The sequence below is a fragment of the Mesocricetus auratus genome, unplaced genomic scaffold (genome assembly GCF_017639785.1).
Source record: "Mesocricetus auratus isolate SY011 unplaced genomic scaffold, BCM_Maur_2.0 Super-Scaffold_4256, whole genome shotgun sequence".
Classification (NCBI taxonomy): domain Eukaryota; kingdom Metazoa; phylum Chordata; class Mammalia; order Rodentia; family Cricetidae; genus Mesocricetus; species Mesocricetus auratus.
Window position 1 is genome coordinate 92,545,656 of NW_024429182.1, and position 17,647 is coordinate 92,563,302.

A 17,647-nucleotide genomic window follows, 5' to 3' on the forward strand; every position below is an offset into this window, starting at 1 on the left:
AACACACAGAATACATTTACAGGAGCAGAGAACAGTCTGGGTGCAGGAATACTGGGCAGTAGGTAGTAAACTTGGCTATCCAAACTGTTTCAAATTTTCACATTTTTACTAGGTCTCAGGATTGCCTTGTTCTGACTTGTGTTGTCAGGCTAACCAGAAAAATATAAATGTATATTTCTATCAACTCATTTTCTTTGGAGCTGTTGTTCTGAATTGCCATCATGGCCTAAAGAAAACCCAGGACCAGATGGGCTAAACTTCTGTTATGGTATCTTTATTACCTGAACTTTGTGTTGTTTGATTTAGAACGGTTAGATTTATGGGACACTTAAGGTGTGTACTTGAAATTCTTGATAATTTTTAACCCTAAGAATCACAATAAAGCAGAAGCAAATCACAATAAACCCCTTCATAAAAATTAAACCTTTTTTTTCCTGGCTCTGAGGATAAATAAATTCAGTCCCCTCTCACACAAAGAGCCAAACCCTGAGCTGAAGCTGTGAGTTAACAGACTATCAGCCTTGGGAAAGATCCTACTCTCCATGCAGGTCTCTTGGGAGCAGCATGCCACAGGAATTTGGCCTCAAGGAGACAAGTAGGTGAAAAGAATATGGGAAATGGGGTAGACAGAGACCCCACAGACCTAGAGAGAAAAATAGAAAGAGCAGCTGACTAAAATGATCAGAGAGAACAGTCAGAGACACACAGAGATTAAGACATGCTAAAAACACAGATGAAGTTGGCATAATCAATAATGTTAAAAAAAAAAAGCTAGGTGTCATGGCACAGGAAATTAGTCCCAGCACTTGAGAGACAGAGGCAGGTGGAGTTCTGTGAGCTTAAAGTCAGATTAGTCTACAGACTGAATTCCAGGACAGCCAAAGCTACATGATAAGACCCTATCTCAAAACAAAAGTGCACATCAGGAGAAGCAGGAAAAGTATTTTTGGTACTTTGGCATTCAAATGAAAACAAATCCAGAATGAGGACATTTTTTTTCAAAAGAAGTATTACAAGAGGAAGGGGATTGATGGAATAGACAGAACAATACAGCCATAAGGGTTAAAACAGCTCAAAGGTTATGAAGAATAGGATTTTTTCCCTAGGGGAAGGCCCAGCAAGGCTAGAAAATGCCTGATAAAGAGCTGTGGGATCATCTGGGAAATTTTTTTCCCAAAGTCAGTAGATTCTGATTCTGAGGAATCCTTAAGGGAGCTTTCTACACTGCTTCAGAAAATAGTGGTAAGTCAAACTTCAGGATCCAGAGGAAGACACTTAACCAGTGTTTGGTCAAATTAACAAGCAGTTTGTTTCCACTAATCTTGAAAGATAAATAGTTCAGCGAATCTATGAGGCAAAGAATGGGGACTGAAAGATGCTGTAATTGGCCTGTTGTTAGTAATAAGGTGAGGCATAAATCATATCTAAATCATATGAGATTCTGCAATGGGCACTTTATCAAAACACAAAAGGAGGAATGGATTGTTTCTAACTATAGCTATTTTGAAGGAACAAAGGATTCAAATGAGTTATAACATTGTTATTACAAGTCAGATGAATGGCAGAGACTATTGTTAACATAGAAGAGAGCCAATCATTTGACCAGTATGGTCTGTGAAAGATATCACAAAGAGACACTTCCACTGAGATAGTAATATAGAGCCCTAAACAGAGAAGGCAATATTGTACAAGGTCAACAAACACCATGAAGAGGAAGGAAGATGGCAGAGTGTGTCATGTAAGAAAAGAGTATATTATTATAGCCCCTAACCAAAAGGTTTGGGTATGCATATGAAAGTCCATCTGCATTAAGGAAAAATTATATATATATATATATATATATATATATGTTGAAAACTGAATTTATTTACACTTTTAGTAAAAACTGGGAATGTCAGGAGTAATAGCACAAGGTAGCATGAGAAGACAGACGCCAGCATCCTGACCAGTTCACTTTAACCTTAAGGACTTTCTACTCAGGCAAAGTTAGGACCTTAACTACATTGCACAAAGGACTTCAGGATGAGCCAGAATTAAACAAGATTTATGAGTTTATTAAGTATTAGACATAAGGACATAAGAAAAGGACAGTAACATGCCCCACTCCCGCATCCCAGACAAGGTGTCTTTACAATAGCTATATATACTATACTACCCTGCAGCTAAATTACATTCCTCAAAGGATATCATTTATATCAAGGTTTAAGATCAGCTAAGCTTAACTTTTAAGAAAAATTTAAAAGCTAAACATATATAAGGTGGCTTACTTATTTTTATCTTAAAGAATTTTCCTTCGGTTTTGTGAATGGAGAAGTGATAATTTGGCAAGCTCAAAATTACAAACATTCTGCCCCCTGAGTAAATATAGCTCATTTGTTAATGTTTTCACCTTTTGAGATGTCTTCAGGAAAACATTATCTGTATAGTTACTTATGGCTTTATGGGTTGTATGGAAGTTTTTCTGATAGTCATAAGGAAAGTCAAACTAGATCCCACGGTAAGAAACTTCTTTCTTTTCTCATGGCCCATTAATTTTTTTGTCTTTTTATCTGGCCTCTAGTTCCCCTTCTGAGACTTTAATCCTTTAATTTTAGGAATTGGCAATGGTCAAAAAAATATTTTCTAAAGCTTGTTGGGGCTGAGTGTTGATCCTGTCTATAAGGGATCAATAAATCTGTCTGCCTGATCTAAGGGGGAATAGACCTTGAGCTTAGAGATCTTAAAATCTTTATTTGATAGAATATGATAGAAATGGTATCATGACATGAGATGTCAAAACAATACAGCATACACTAAACTGTTAACATCAATCTCTTTTCAAAAGGTATAGCAATGACAGTAGCTATTTTTAGACTAGTAATGATATCACTTAACAATTATTTTGTTTTGTTTGGTAGAACAGACTCATGTTTCTCTTGAGTTCAACAGTCAATTTTAGTCTATATTCTCACTAGGAGGACCATTTCTTCTTGGTGTGTGAGATGTGCTTGCATTTACTGGAGTGCTGCCTGAGTAGTACAAACATCTGTCCATTTGTTTCTCTGTATAATGGAGGAATTTTCTTACTGGAGTGAAAATTCCTAAAAATATGTCTGTGACTAAAATAAATATCAAAAACATAATACAAGCAGAAGACATTCAGTGTTAGGTAACTATACATAAAAACTGCTACGGGGAGACCATGAGAGATAACCTCTCAGACACAATTTATAGCCAATTGAAAGTCTTTATTTCAGCCAGCTTAAGGGGTAGGAGTTGCACAAGCAGACAGTTTGACAGAAGCTAAGTTAGCTAGGGCACCTTGGCCTCAAGTCTTAGAATAGAGGTAGATAATTTTCCATGGAATTCTCCATCCGGGTAATCAGATTCTATTTAAACCTGAAATGACCTCATAAAGAATACAAGATTGGGGCCGGGGAGGTGGTGGCGCACGCCTTTAATCCCAGCACTCGGGAGGCAGAGGCAGGCTGATCTCTGTGAGTTCGAGGCCAGGCTGGACCGACAGCCTCCAAAACAATACAGAGAAACCCTGTCTCATAAAAACCAAAAAAAAAAAAAAAGAATACAAGATTGGGGAACCTCATCATAGCCTTGCCCTGTCCCAGAATCACATTCTGCAATTGCTTGGCTTTTGTTGCCTTTGGAAAAGCTAAAAAAAAGTGCCTCCATTTGTGTTGTTAGCTTTAAGACAAAGTCTCAATATGAAATACAGGCTACAAACTCATGATCCTTCTGCTTTAGCTTTCCTGGTCAAGGTGTAATTCTAAGTATTGACCCATAATTGTTTAGACTCCAGTCTGTCCAGCAAGGTGGTCTGGAGGAAATTCCTTGGAGTGCCCTACTTCTATAGTCCTGATATCTAGAGTATGGAAGCATACACTCTGGGCATTCTGACTGCAAAACCCTTTGATGTTTTAACTTATACCACCGCCCGGGCTCTCCTATATCCTTTTGACCATAGTATTATACTTTAATGCCAGTACTCGGGAGGCAGAGCTTTGTGAGTTTGAGACCAGCCTGATCTACAAGAGCTAGTTCCAGGACAGTCTCTAAAGCCACAGAGAAACTCTGTCTAGAGAAAAAAAAAGATACAGGAGAATGAGGTTGAAGGTTGGAAGGCTGATTTAGTGTTTCAACAATTGTGGAGAGTTTGGAATGTTTCAGGTTCACCACCTAATTAAAATTTACCTTGGAAGCCTCGTCAGCTTTGTCTATAGATCGAGTTCCAGGACAGCTTCCAAAACAATACAGAGAAACCCTGTCTCGAAAAACAAAAACAAAAACAAAAAATTACCTTGGGCTATCTTTAGCCCCCTAAATAGCCTTTCCCACTATTAGACCCAAAATCCAGAGACTAACACATGAAAGCCTTTGGAATGTGTTAACATAAACCTAGCTTCTATCAATCAAGCACTGAGTTACCAGGTAGCAATCAGCAATGAGACCTATGGCTGAGATTTCTCCAGTTTGCTTTCACTGCCTGATTAATGTTTCACCCAATGCGTTTGAAAAATGTCTCTACTTATGACTTTCCTCGTTGTTATTATAAAAACTTCATGAATTTGGGGTAACCTAAATCTATGTTCCCAAGATATAATCACTCATATTGGGGGTGGGTGATGGGGGTGTGTTGATAGAGTTCATTTTCTCTGCCAGTTAAACAATTAAAATGCATTGCTGTTCTATGTTGCCATTCTCCTGATGTGAAATGGCCCCGGAGCACAGATGGTTAATTTTCCTCCATGAGCACCTGGAAGATCTCTGAGCATATAGCATCTCCTTATCTTTACTTCCTTACAGAGTTGTAAAGATAAAGTTAGACAGAACACCATATTGCACCTCCTTATCAAGTTCTAAAGATAAGATTAGACATATAATTTAAATACAGTCAGTCAGATACACAGAGCCACTAAGTAAATGGCAACCCTTTACCAAGCCTAGATGTCTAACTAACCACTAACTCTACTTTACCTGAAGCATTCATGAAAATCAGCCAGGAGACAGAATATGGTGGTGTTTTTGAAAGTCTAGCTTTGGAAAATTAGACAAACTATTTGTCTCAGAGAAAGGCATTTCCATTAGTGTCTGCAGGGAACAGGGAGTTGTTGAGTTGAAAGGTAGAAGAACCTTGTGCTTAGAGAGGTCCATTGTCTTTGATACATTCTTTGGAGGATATGAAGGGCAGAAACTTGAAAAATGAAATAAAAAAGGAAAAGACATGATTGTTTCTAGGTATGGTGGAGGAGAAAGCTTAATATATATGGGACAGCATAGGTAGAGGCAGGGACATCTGGGAGAGTTCAAAGTGGACATGATCAGACTGAGCTGAGCCATGTGGGGAAGGTGGAACCAGTTTCAGCAGCCAGGATGTCAAAGGTACAAAAAAAGGTAAGTAGCCAACATATCTGGACTATGTAGGGAAGAGCCTCTGGGGGAAGGGCAGCCCAACCCCTGGCTGGAAATTTCAGGGTAGAGGATGGGGTATAGTAGCCATACCCTATAACAGGAAGAGACTGAGGGATGCTGGAGGAACCTAGAGGCCAGCTCTGCTTTGATGTGTTAAATAGGCACCTCAATTTGTCCTGGGTTTGAAACTTAACAGAAACTAACTTTATCTTTCTCTTTGAAATTCACCTTCAGGCCTGATCTTCTGTGGCCCTGTTAAAATACTTAATTTGCAGGTTAAAACCACCAATGCTTGTACAAATGAAGAAGCAACTATCACAAGTGTCTCTGCCTGAGATTTAGAGCCTTGTAGGACTGATTGCACAGCTTAGGCAACTGGAAGGAAGGACTGGTAGGCAGGACCTTGTTTACACTGCATGCCAAAGGCTGACAAAGGAAAGGCTATTCTCTGATAAGATATGGTTCCTATCTTATTAAGTTTACTTTTATTTTAGCTCTATAGCTTTTAGTCTGTTCTGTTACATTTGGCTATTTCCTACTAAGTAAAAGGTTACAGCCAGAATTAAGGAAAGAAAAAACAAAACTATGAAAGATTGAAGTCAATGATGCAAATGTTTAACAATCAACTTTCAAAGAAAGGAAATTCTAGGCTTGCAACATTTGGCTATTTACATTATAAAAAGACATCCTCCTTCTGTTGTCAATTTCAAGTTCCTAATTCCATTGGAAATTTGGGAAGGAATGCACATTAGCACCAAATTCTACATCATATCTGTTATACATATACAACAGAACAAGGTGAGCTCCCGAGCATAGCCAAAGTCCTTGGGAAGGAATGGGCTTTGAGTTTTATTACCCTTGTTTTACATATACCTATGGAATTTAGTTTCATTGAAGTGAAATTTATACAACATAAAATTAATCATTTCAAGTTACACAATTCAGTGACATTTAGCATAACAATAAAGTTGTGTAACAATCATCTCTAGCAAATCCCAAAATATTTTTCCTATCCTGAAAGAAAACCCCACAGTCACAAATGCAATCTGTTCTCATTTCTGCCTTTCCTTTTCCCTGGCCTTTAATCCCTAGGATTTACTACTGCAGATTTTCATGTAGTGTTTGACATTGTGGCTTCCTTCCCTTAGAACAAGGTTGGCAAAGTCCACCCATATTGTACCATGCCAGTATTTTATTCATTTTTATGACTTCATTTTTATTGTGACTATTCCACAATTTGTTTACCATCAGTTGATGGGCTTTTGGGGTTGTAATCATCTTTTTAGATACTGTGACTAGTACTGCTATGAACATTTATTTATAAGTACATATTTGAACACTCATGCTCAGCTCTTTAGAGTATATATCTAGCAGTAGAATCCCCAGTCAGTATAATAAATTCAATACTATACTTGCTCAGGAACTAACAGGGGTTTCATGCCTCTACCATGCTGAGAAGGTATCCTCAATTCCCACTTTATTATTTTTGTCATGAAACTGGGATGGATTTTGTAAAATGCTTTAACTGCATGAATTCAAGTAACTGTGTGGAGTGCTTTCCTTTCATCCTGTTAATGTGAATATATTACATTCATTATCATTCATTATACTTTCTTATATTACATTCATCACATGTCATGTAGTGTATAATCTATATATATCTGAATTCCAGTTGCTAATATTTTTCACATCAGCATTCATGAAGGATATTCATTTATCGATAGTTTTTTGTTGTTTTTTTTTCCATAACATCCTTATCTGACTTTGGCACTAAGGTAGTGATGACCTCAAAGAATGAGTTAAGAAATGTTTCCTCCTGTTCCATTTTTGTAATAATGTGCTAAAGACTGGTTCTAATTGGTTAAGTAATTGGTGTGATTTACCAGTGAACACATTTGGTTTGTTAGGAAGGTTTTGATTGTTAAGTCTGTCTCTTTGTTGCATCTATTGAGGTTTTTGCATCCCTGCTTCAGTTTTTGTTCAGTGCTCTTTTTATTCTATTTAATTAAAGTTATCTAATTTATTGGTTTGTATGTTTTCACAATATTCCCCCATACTTGTTTGCTTGTTTTGTCATTGTGTGATTATATACAGTATATTTGTGTACAGTACATTCACAAAACTGAAATTTGATGCTATGATTAGGCTTGCTGGACAGCTTGATCTTAGGATCCACATGTCTCTACCCCTCTATTCTGAGGTTACAGGTAATTGCAACCATATTTAGTTTTTGTTTGTTTGGTTTTGGTTTCAATGTGGATTTTTTTTTAGTTTTTTAGTCTTTGAGATTATAATTACATCATTTTCCCTTTCCTTAGGTAAGACTACTTCTCCTGCTCTCAATATTCTGTAGTTGCTTATACTTCTGTGTAAAGCTGAGACCTTCTCTCCTCATGCTTTTGTTGTCATTGTTCAGCACAGATTTAGGCAGTCCTGTTAGTGACACTTTGTAAGGATAGCCTCTGATATTCCTAATAGACACAATCTCACAGCAAACTCCTTGTTCCTCTGACCTTTACAATTTTTCCATAGCCTTCTCTGCAATGATCCCTTAGCCTTAGGTGCAGGAGTTGTACTGCAGATGGATCTTATGGGACTGGGCTCCTCAATTCCGCATTTTGATTTGGACTGGGCTCCTCAATTCTGCGTTTTGATTTGCTGTGGTTTTCTGTACTTGTCTCAGTCTGTTGCAAGGTTTTCTTGATGAGGAGAGAGACTACACTTATCTATGGGTATAATGACAAATATTCAGAATGTAGTTAGGGATTGTGCTGGTTTAGCAGAGTAGCAGTTGTAGGTTCGCCTCCTAGATCAGTGACTTCATTAGCACAGAGTAGTTGGCTAGGTTTCCAGCACCAGGCAAAATGTCCCTCTTGTTGAGCAGTCCTTGAGTTTAATTAGAGAGCTATTGTTTAATGCCAAGATATTTGTGACACAACTGCAGCATTCATGCCATGCAGGTTATTGTGGTGGTCCATAGGCATGATAACTAGGTAGGACTGTTGTTTGCTTCTATCCTTGGGAAGCTTGCACAATTCCTTCTAACAGAAAAGCTAGTTCTCAGGGAGGAATCCTTCCGATCAGATCCAGCTCAGGTCCTCTGGGCCCTGTGTTGGAAGTGCATGCTATCTTCAGCAATAGGGAGCTATCTTCTACCTCTAAGGGTGTGGAGAGCAACTAAGGGCAACAGAAATGGCCCACAATGTTTTGAGAGTCAACACTGACCTGCCTGCCTTGGACAACCCTGACCTGAAGAGGGCTTCTCAGCTTCTCATGCCTTCTGTGGGGATTTTATTAGACAGTCTAAAGCTTGGGGGAAGCACTGTCAGCCCAGATTGGAAAATGTTCATTTAAACTATGTATGTACATTTACATACTGACTTCTATGTTATAGGTCCTTTTTATTAATTGTTTTCATTTATTTTACATACCAACCACAGTTTTTCCTCCCTCCTCTTTTCCTGTTCCCTCCTCCTGTTTTTTTTTATTTTAAATTTTATTTTCCAGTTTAAATTTAGATAAGAATCAAGGTTGCTTCACAAATCAGTTCCAGGACCCTCTCCCATTCCCTCCCTTCCTCCCGTGCCCTCCCCACCCGCCCCCCCCCGTTATCCTCTCATTTCTCCAGGGAGGGTGAGGCCCTCCATGGGGGTGTCCATAGTGTGTCATTTCATATAGGGCAGGGCCTAGACCCTTTCCCAAGAGTTCTGGGTGAGAGTGCACCTCACATTGTTCTATTGGAATCCAAAGTCCGTGTGTATACTTGGGATGGGTACTGATCTGCTGCCCAAGGCTCAATAGATTCCCTAGGCCTCTTCACTGACACCCAGATTCAGGGGGTCTTGATCAGTCCCATGCTGGCTTCCCAGGCTAATGCCTGGGATTCAAGAGTTAACCTTTGTCTGGTCAGCTGTTTCTGGGGGTTAAACCAGCCCAGTCTTAATCCCTTTGATCCTCAGTCCTCCCTCTCTGTTACTGGCTTTCTTGAGTTCAGCTCAGTACTTAACCAAGGGAGTCTGCCTCTTCTTCGATCAGCCACTAAATAAAGTTTCTGTTTCCCAGACTCTCTGGCCATAGGATTGTAGGCTGTCACTCCCCAGATCTATGTCTAAAATCCATATATGAGAGAGTACATGCCATGTTTCTCTTTTTGTGACTGGGTTACCTCACTCAGGATGGTTTCTTCTAGTGTCATCCATTTGCCTGCGAATCTCATGATTCCATTATTTTTTTCTGCTGAATAGTACTCCATTGTGTAGATGTACCACATTTTCTCTATCCACTCTTCGGGTGAGGGACATCTAGGTTGCTTCCACGCTCTGGCAATTACAAATAAAGCTTCTATGAACATAGTGGAACAGACCTCTTTGTTGTATGAATGGGCATCTTTTGGATATATGCCTAAGAGTGGAGTTGCTGGGTCTTGTGGTAGGTTTATTCCCATTTTTCTGAGGAATCTCCACACTGATTTCCAAAGTGGCTGAACCAGTTGGCACTCCCACCAGCAATGGAGGAGTGTCCCCCTTTCACCACATCCTCTCCAGCATAAATTGTCATTGGTGTTTTTGATTTTAGCCATTCTGACAGGGGTGAGATGGTATCTGAGAGTTGTTTTGATTTGCATTTCCCAGATGGCTAAGGATGTTGAGCACTTTCTCAAGTGCCTCTCAGCCATTTTAGACTCCTCTATTGAAAACTCTCTATTTAGTTCTGCAGCCCACTTTTTAATAGGGTCCTTTGGTGTTTTGGAGACTTGCTTCTTGAGTTCTTTGTAAATTTTGGAGATCAACCCTCTGTCAGACGTGGGATTAGTGAATATTTTTTCCCATTTTGTGGGCTGCCTTTTTGTCTTGCTGACTGTGTCCTTTGCCTTACAGAAGCTTCTCAGTTTCAGTAGGTCCCATTTATTAATTGTTGATCTTACTGCCTGTGCTACTGGTGTTATGTTCAGGAAGCTGTCTCCTGTACCAATTCGTTCAAGGGTACCACCCACTTTCTCTTCTAAGAGGTTCAGTGTGGCTGGATTTATGTTGAGGTCTTTGATCCATTTGGACTTAAGTTTTGTGCATGGCGATAGACATGGATCGATCCGCATTCTTCTACATGCCAGTCTCCAATTATGCCAGCACCATTTGTTGAAGATGCTTTCTTTATTCCATTGTATATTTTTAGCTTCTTTGTCAAAGATCAGATGTTCGTACGTGTGTGGATTAATACCCGGGTTTTCAATTCGATTCCATTGGTCTACCTGTCTATTTTTGTGCCAATACCAAGCTGTTTTCAGGACTATAGCTCTATAATAGAGCTTGAGGTCAGGGATGGTGATGCCTCCGGACGTTGCCTTGTTGAACAGGGTTGTTTTGGCTATCCTGGGTCTTTTGTTTTTCCATACAAAATTGATTATTGTTCTTTCAAGGTCTGTGAAGAACTGTGCTGGGATTTTAATGGGGATTGCATTGAATCTGTAGATTGCTTTTGGCAGGATTGCCATTTTTACTACATTGATCCTACCTATCCAAGAGCATGGGAGATCTTTCCATTTTCTGAGGGCTTCTTTAATTTCTTTCTTTAAAGATTCAAAGTTCTTACGATACAGGTCTTTCACTTGTTTGGTTAGCGTTACCCCAAGGTATTTTATGTTGTTTGTGGCAATTGTAAAGGGTGATGTTTCTCTGATTTCTCGTTCAGCCCTTTTATCATCTGTATATAGTAGGGCTACTGATTTTCTTGAGTTGATCTTGTAGCCTGCCACTTTGCTGAAGGTGTTAATCAGCTGTAAGAGTTCCCTGGTAGAGTTCTTTGGGTCATTGATGTAAACTATCATATCGTCTGCAAACAGTGAAATTTTGACCTCTTCCTTCCCAATTTGAATCCCCTTGATCCCCCTTTGTTGTCGTATGGCAATGGCTAGGACTTCAAGTACCATGTTGAAAAGGTATGGAGAGAGTGGGCAGCCTTGTTTTGTTCCTGATTTTAGAGGAATTGCATTGAGTTTCTGTCCATTTAGTTTGATGTTGGCTGTTGGTTTACTGTATATAGCTTTTATTATGTTTAAATATGTCCCTGTTATCCCAGATCTCTCCAAGACCTTTATCATGAAGGGGTGTTGGATTTTGTCAAAGGCTTTTTCAGCATCTAGTGAGATGATCATGTGATTTTTGTTTTTCAGCTTGTTTATATGGTGGATTACGTTGATGGATTTTCGTATGTTGAACCATCCCTGCATTCCTGGGATGAAACCTACTTGATCGTGGTGAATGATTGTTTTGATGTGTTCTTGGATCCGATTTGCCAGTATTTTATTGAGTATTTTTGCATCAATGTTCATGAGGGATATTGGTCTGAAGTTCTCTTTCTTAGTTGTATCTTTGTGTGGCTTGGGGATCAAGGTTATTGAAGCCTCATAGAAAGAGTTTGGCAAAGACCCTTCTGCTTCTATTGTGTGGAACACTTTGAGAAGAATTGGTATAAGCTGTTCTTTGAATTTCTGGTAGAATTCTGCACTGAGGCCATCTGGACCTGGGCTTTTTTTGGTTGGGAGACTTTTGATGACAGCTTCTATTTCCATAGGGGTTATAGGTCTATTTAAATTGCTTATCTGTTCTTGATTTAGTTTTGGCAATTGATAGCTGTCCAGGAAGTCATCCATTTCCTTTAAATTTTCGAATTTTGTGGAGTACAGGTTTTCAAAGTATGACCTAATGATTCTCTGGATTTCCTCAGAGTCTGTTGTTATGTCCCCCTTTTCATTTCTAATTTTGTTAATTTGCGTGTTCACTCTCTGCTGTTTGGTAAGTTTAGACAAAGGTTTGTCTATCTTGTTGATTTTCTCAAAGAACCAACTCTTCGTTGCGTTGATTCTTTGTATTGTTTTCCTGGTTTCTACTTTATTGATTTCAGCCCTCAATGTGATTATTTCCTGGCGTCTACTCCTCCTGGGGGAGTGTGCTTCTTTGTGTTCTAGAGCTTTCAGCTGTGATGTTAATTCTCTGGTATAACTGTTCTCCTCTTTCTTCATGTGAGCATTTAGCGCTATGAACTTCCCCCGTAGCACTGCTTTCAAAGTGTCCCATAGGTTTGGGTATGTTGTGTCTTCATTCTCATTGAATTCGAGGAAGTCTTTAATTTCTTTTTTATTTCCTCTTTGACCCAGGGATGGTGCAGTTGAGCATTATTCAATTTCCATGAGTTTGTAGGTTTTCTGCAATTTGTGTTGTTGTTGAATTCTAATTTTAAAGCATGGTGGTCTGATAAGATGCATGGAGTTATTCCAATTTTTTTGTAGCTGCTGAGGTTTGATATGTTCCCAAGTATGTGGTCGATTTTTGAGAAGGTTCCATGTGGTGGTGAGAAGAAGGTATATTCTTTTTTATGTGGATGAAATGTTCTATAGATATCTGTTAATCCCAGTTGGGTCATTACTTCTATTAGCCCTTTTGCTTCTTTGTTGAGTTTCTGTTTGGTATTCCTGTCTAGTGGTGAGAGTGGTGTGTTGAAATCTCCCACTATAACTGTGTGGGGCTTTAGATGAGATTTAAGTTCTAATAATGTTTTTTAACGAATGTGGATGCCTTTGTATTTGGGGCATAGATGTTCAGAATAGACACTTCCTCTTGGTGGGTTTCACCTGTGATGAGTATGTAATGACCTCCTTCATCTCTTTTGATTGATTTTATTTTAGAGTCTAGTTTGTTAGATATTAGGATTGCTACCCCGGCTTGTTTCTTGGGTCCATTCAATTGAAAAATTTTTTCCCAACCTTTAATTCTCAGGTAATGTCTGTCTTTAAGGGTGAGGTGTGTTTCCTGTATGCAGCAGAAGGAAGGGTTCTGTCTTCGAATCCAATCTGCTAGTCTGTGTCTTTTTATGGGTGAGTTAAGGCCATTAATATTGAGGGATATTAATGACCAATGATTGCTCATCCTTCTTCGATTTGCGCTGGTTGTTGTTGGTGGAATTATGTGTGGAATTTCACCCCTTTGTTCTTTTGGCTGTTGGTAGAGAGAGATTCTCTAATGCTTATGTTTTTCTGGTTGTAGTTAGCTTCCTTGGGTTGGAGTTTTCCTTCCAAAATTTTCTGTAGGGCTGGGTTAGTGGACACATATTGCTTGAATCTAGTTTTGTCATGGAATATCTTGTTTTCTCCGTCTATAGTGATTGAGAGCTTTGCCGGGTATAGTAGTCTGGGCTGGCATCCGTGGTCTCTTAGTGTTCCCTCCTCCTGTTAAGGGAAGCTTTTTCCTTTGATAACCACTTTGGTTTATCCCCCGCCAGTCGCCTGGGCTCTGCCGCACCAGCCTGGTTCTAGATCCGCATCAATCCCAAATAAACACACAAGACACTGTATTAATTATGAAGCTGTTGGCCTTGTTTGTCCCTTACTGGCTAGCTCTGCCTTAAGTAATTACCCCATAATTGTTAATCTAAGTATGTTTCTTACCGGAGAATAGTTCCGGACTTCCTACCCCAATGGCGTCACATGTTGACTCTCCTGTGTTTCTCCTACCCAGAATCCTCCTGGATTCCTAGCCCCACCTATCTAGATTCCTATTGGCCAGACAGTGCTTTATTAGCATAAGACTTCCTCTTTTCTGTTTAAACAAAAAGAAAGGTCTTAACTTTAACACAGTCAAATTGAATATAACAGAACAGTTATCAAATAAGAACATAGTTACAATATTTTAGCAAGATTTAAAGAAAATATCATCCATACCATCCTTGTGAGTTCAAAGTTCTATATGTAACTTATCTTTTATCATAACTAAGGAAAACTATAACTATCTGTCTTCAACTCCATCAAAGACCACAGAAGGATAATATATAAACACTAGGATTGACAGAGGTATCTTACTGCCTGGACAGTCATCCAAAGTTCCTCTGTAATGTTGGGGCATCCATCTTCAGCCCATAGGCCACAATGTGTCTAGAACACTTCTAAGCAAAGCAGGAAATTTCAAACTGTCCATCTGCGCTGGCAGTCTGTCAGTCATTTCTCTGTGTCCTGCAGAACGTCTCCTAGACTCTTCCATGAAGCAGGAACCCTGTAAGACTGAGTTCAGCAGTCACTTTCCTGTGGGTTCTGCATGTCCAGATTATACAACAACAGTCAAGCAGTACAGGCAAGAGCAGTTTCTTGCCCAAATGGCTAATCTTGCCATGTTGAAAGCAAACTCCATAACAAGTTTCTTCGATGCCCATCTTCCTCTCAGACATAATTGGTGCTGCCAGGAGCAGACATTTCTCATTGTCAAGAAAAGCCCTAAACCATTTTAAATGCCATTTTCTGAAGGTCTTTGAGAGGTTTGAAGACTGTTTATCTATCTCAAATATATTTCTGTATCTCTAGAAACCTAACTTATGTAACTAGAAATTCTATTATAAGTAACTATCTATAGTCTGTATTCAATTATGCATTACGTTGTAAAAGATCAGTATAAGCACAATACTTAATCAAGAGGAAAAATATAAACATCACAAAATTGACCTTGAATTTGTATCAATAAATTAAAAACAATACCCATACCATAATTCCCCTTTTTACCATTAAAAAAGATTGGCTGTGATCACTAGCCAATTATAAACAATCCCATTTAAATGAAAACAAAGATTTATAAACAAGATGGGAATTGGGACGTCGCTCATTCCAAACTGCTTCCTGCTGGAAGGGGGCGCTGTTTTTACCATGGGGATCATGACAAAACTCAGAAACCTGTATAAGTCCGTATTTTCGGGGTCTGTAAGACTGCATCATCTTCGCTGTTTCGATTGTTGGAACACCTGGTCCACTGCTTCCGGGGGTCTTGGTTCGTCAAACCACAAAAGCCTGGAAGGAATTCTCAGCTTTTCATTTTCTGTAGAAACATAAATGAAAACTCCTTTTCCAAGTAACATATCCTTATACTTAAATTTTGAAGTCAAGGCATTTTCAAAAGATAGAAATTGGATTAATTCAGCAGCATTTATAATCAAGTGTACTTTAGCAGCTGTTTCTTCCTTAGCAATCAAAAAACTGAAAAACATAATAGCGTACAGTATCCAGACTCTCTGTGTATTTTCCATCTTTACATGGCTTATTTATTTATTTATTATTACTTTATTTATTTCACTTTTATTTATTTTTCTTTGAGACAGGATTTCTCTTTGGAAATCTGCCTGCCTCTGCCTCTGGAGCAATTCCTACGGGCGTGTGCCACCACAACGCCAGCTTTTGTATTTATATACCACTTTGCCGTTTCATTTTCTCTCTCAATCTCACATATATTTGTAAACACACTGTAAACCTTTAGAGGTTTTCTTCATCCAAGTCTGACTTTACTGTAAATCTTTATGTTTTTCTGACCACGTGTCTTATCTGTAAAACCGAGGCTGCTTTAAACTGCTGTTTTCAAGATGGCAGGCGTAAGCGTGACTCCAGCTTACCGCCTCAGTCCATGCTGACATCCAGCAAATGCTGCCATTTCCAGCTGTACGTACACCCCTTTAAATCGTTAGCAGAGTCTCTTAAAACAACCTTGCTGGGTTTTTTTTTTATGCCAAGTCAGGAAGACTCCAGTAAGTGAGCCACGTGAATCTCGGCTTGTCGATAGCAAAACAGAGCACACCTGAGAAAAATGCTGCTACCAAAATCTGTGCTTCTCTCCATTCGTCTGTTTCTAAAATTCCTTTAAAGCTTTTGTTGTTTTGCGTGGAAATTCAATCCCGCTCCTGACAACCATTCTGTTAAGGGAAGCTTTTTCCTTTGCTAACCACTTTGGTTTATCCCCCGCCAGTCGCCTGGGCTCTGCCGCACCAGCCTGGTTCTAGATCCGCATCAATCCCAAATAAACACACAAGACACTGTATTAATTATGAAGCTGTTGGCCTTGTTTGTCCCTTACTGGCTAGCTCTGCCTTAAGTAATTACCCCATAATTGTTAATCTAAGTATGTTTCTTACCGGAGAATAGTTCCGGACTTCCTACCCCAATGGCGTCACATGTTGACTCTCCTGTGTTTCTCCTACCCAGAATCCTCCTGGATTCCTAGCCCCACCTATCTAGATTCCTATTGGCCAGACAGTGCTTTATTAGCATAAGACTTCCCCAACATCCTCCCACCTCCCATCACACCCCAACCCCTCATCTTCTCCTCCTCTGTTCAGAAAGGGGCAGGCCTCCCATGGGAGTCAACAAAGCATGGCATAGCAAGTTGAGGCAGGACCAAGCTCCTCCTCCTGCATCAAGGCTGGGTGAAGCATCCCAACATGGGGAATAGTTTCCAAAAAGCCAGCTTATGTGCCAGGAACAGGTCCTGATTTCACTACTAGGGTCCCCACAAACAGACCAAGCTATACAACTGTCACCCACTTGAGGAGGCTCTATGTCAGTCCCATGCAGGCTCTCCAGCTGTTAGCTCAGTCTGTGAGTGCCCACTAGCTCAGTTCGGCTATCTGTATATCTCTGAGTTTCCCCATCATGCTCTTGACCTCCTGGCTGGTACAAGTCCTCCCTCTCTTCAACTGGACTCCAGGAGCTCAGTCTGGTGCTTAAGTTTGGCCCAGTGCTTGGCTGTGGATCTCTGTATCTCTTCCATCAGTTACTGGATAAAGGCTCTCTAACGACAATTAGAATAGTCACCAAACTGATTATAGGAGAAGGCAAGTTCAGGCACCCTTTCCACTATTGCTAGGAGTCTTAGCTGGGATCATCCTTGTGGATTCCTAGGAGTTTCCCTGGTACCAGGTTTCACCCTAACCCCAAAATGGCCCCCTCTATCAAGATATCTGTTTCGTTACTCTTCCTGTACTGCCCTAACTTGACCAACCTGATCCCTCATGTTCCCTTCCCTTGATCCCTGTCCCCTATGTTCATAGCAGCGGTATTCTCATAATGGCAAGAACCTGAAAACACACTAGATTAACCTCAACCAAAGAATGGATAATGAAAATGTGGCACATTTACACAATGGAGTATTTATTACTCAGCTGTAAAAAACAATGACATCATGAAATTTGCAGGCAAATGGATGAAACTAGAAAAAAAATCATCCTGAGTGAGGTAACCCAGAACCAGAAAGACAAACATGATATGTATTCACTCATAAGTAGATATTAGATATAAAGCAATGGATAACCAGTCTGCAATCCACAACCCCAGAGAAACTAGGTAACAAGAAGGACCTGAGAGAGACACATGGATTTCCCTGGGAGGTGGAAGAAATGAGATCTCCTGGTTATAGGTACTTTTAGGTAGAAAGTTAATAGC

At 39.7% G+C, this 17,647-nt stretch overlaps 1 protein-coding gene across 1 annotated transcript in view; it reads left to right on the plus strand.

The window, feature by feature from the left end:
• Positions 1-468: 468 nt before the first annotated feature.
• The window catches only part of LOC101843562 (interferon-induced very large GTPase 1-like), a 35,358-nt gene continuing 18,179 nt past the window's right edge, over positions 469-17,647 (plus strand). Inside the window, exon 1 of the mRNA XM_040756928.1 lies at positions 469-595. Within this exon, the coding sequence (XP_040612862.1) occupies positions 543-595 (53 nt within the window). The 5' untranslated portion in view covers positions 469-542. The remainder of the gene's footprint in view (positions 596-17,647) is intronic.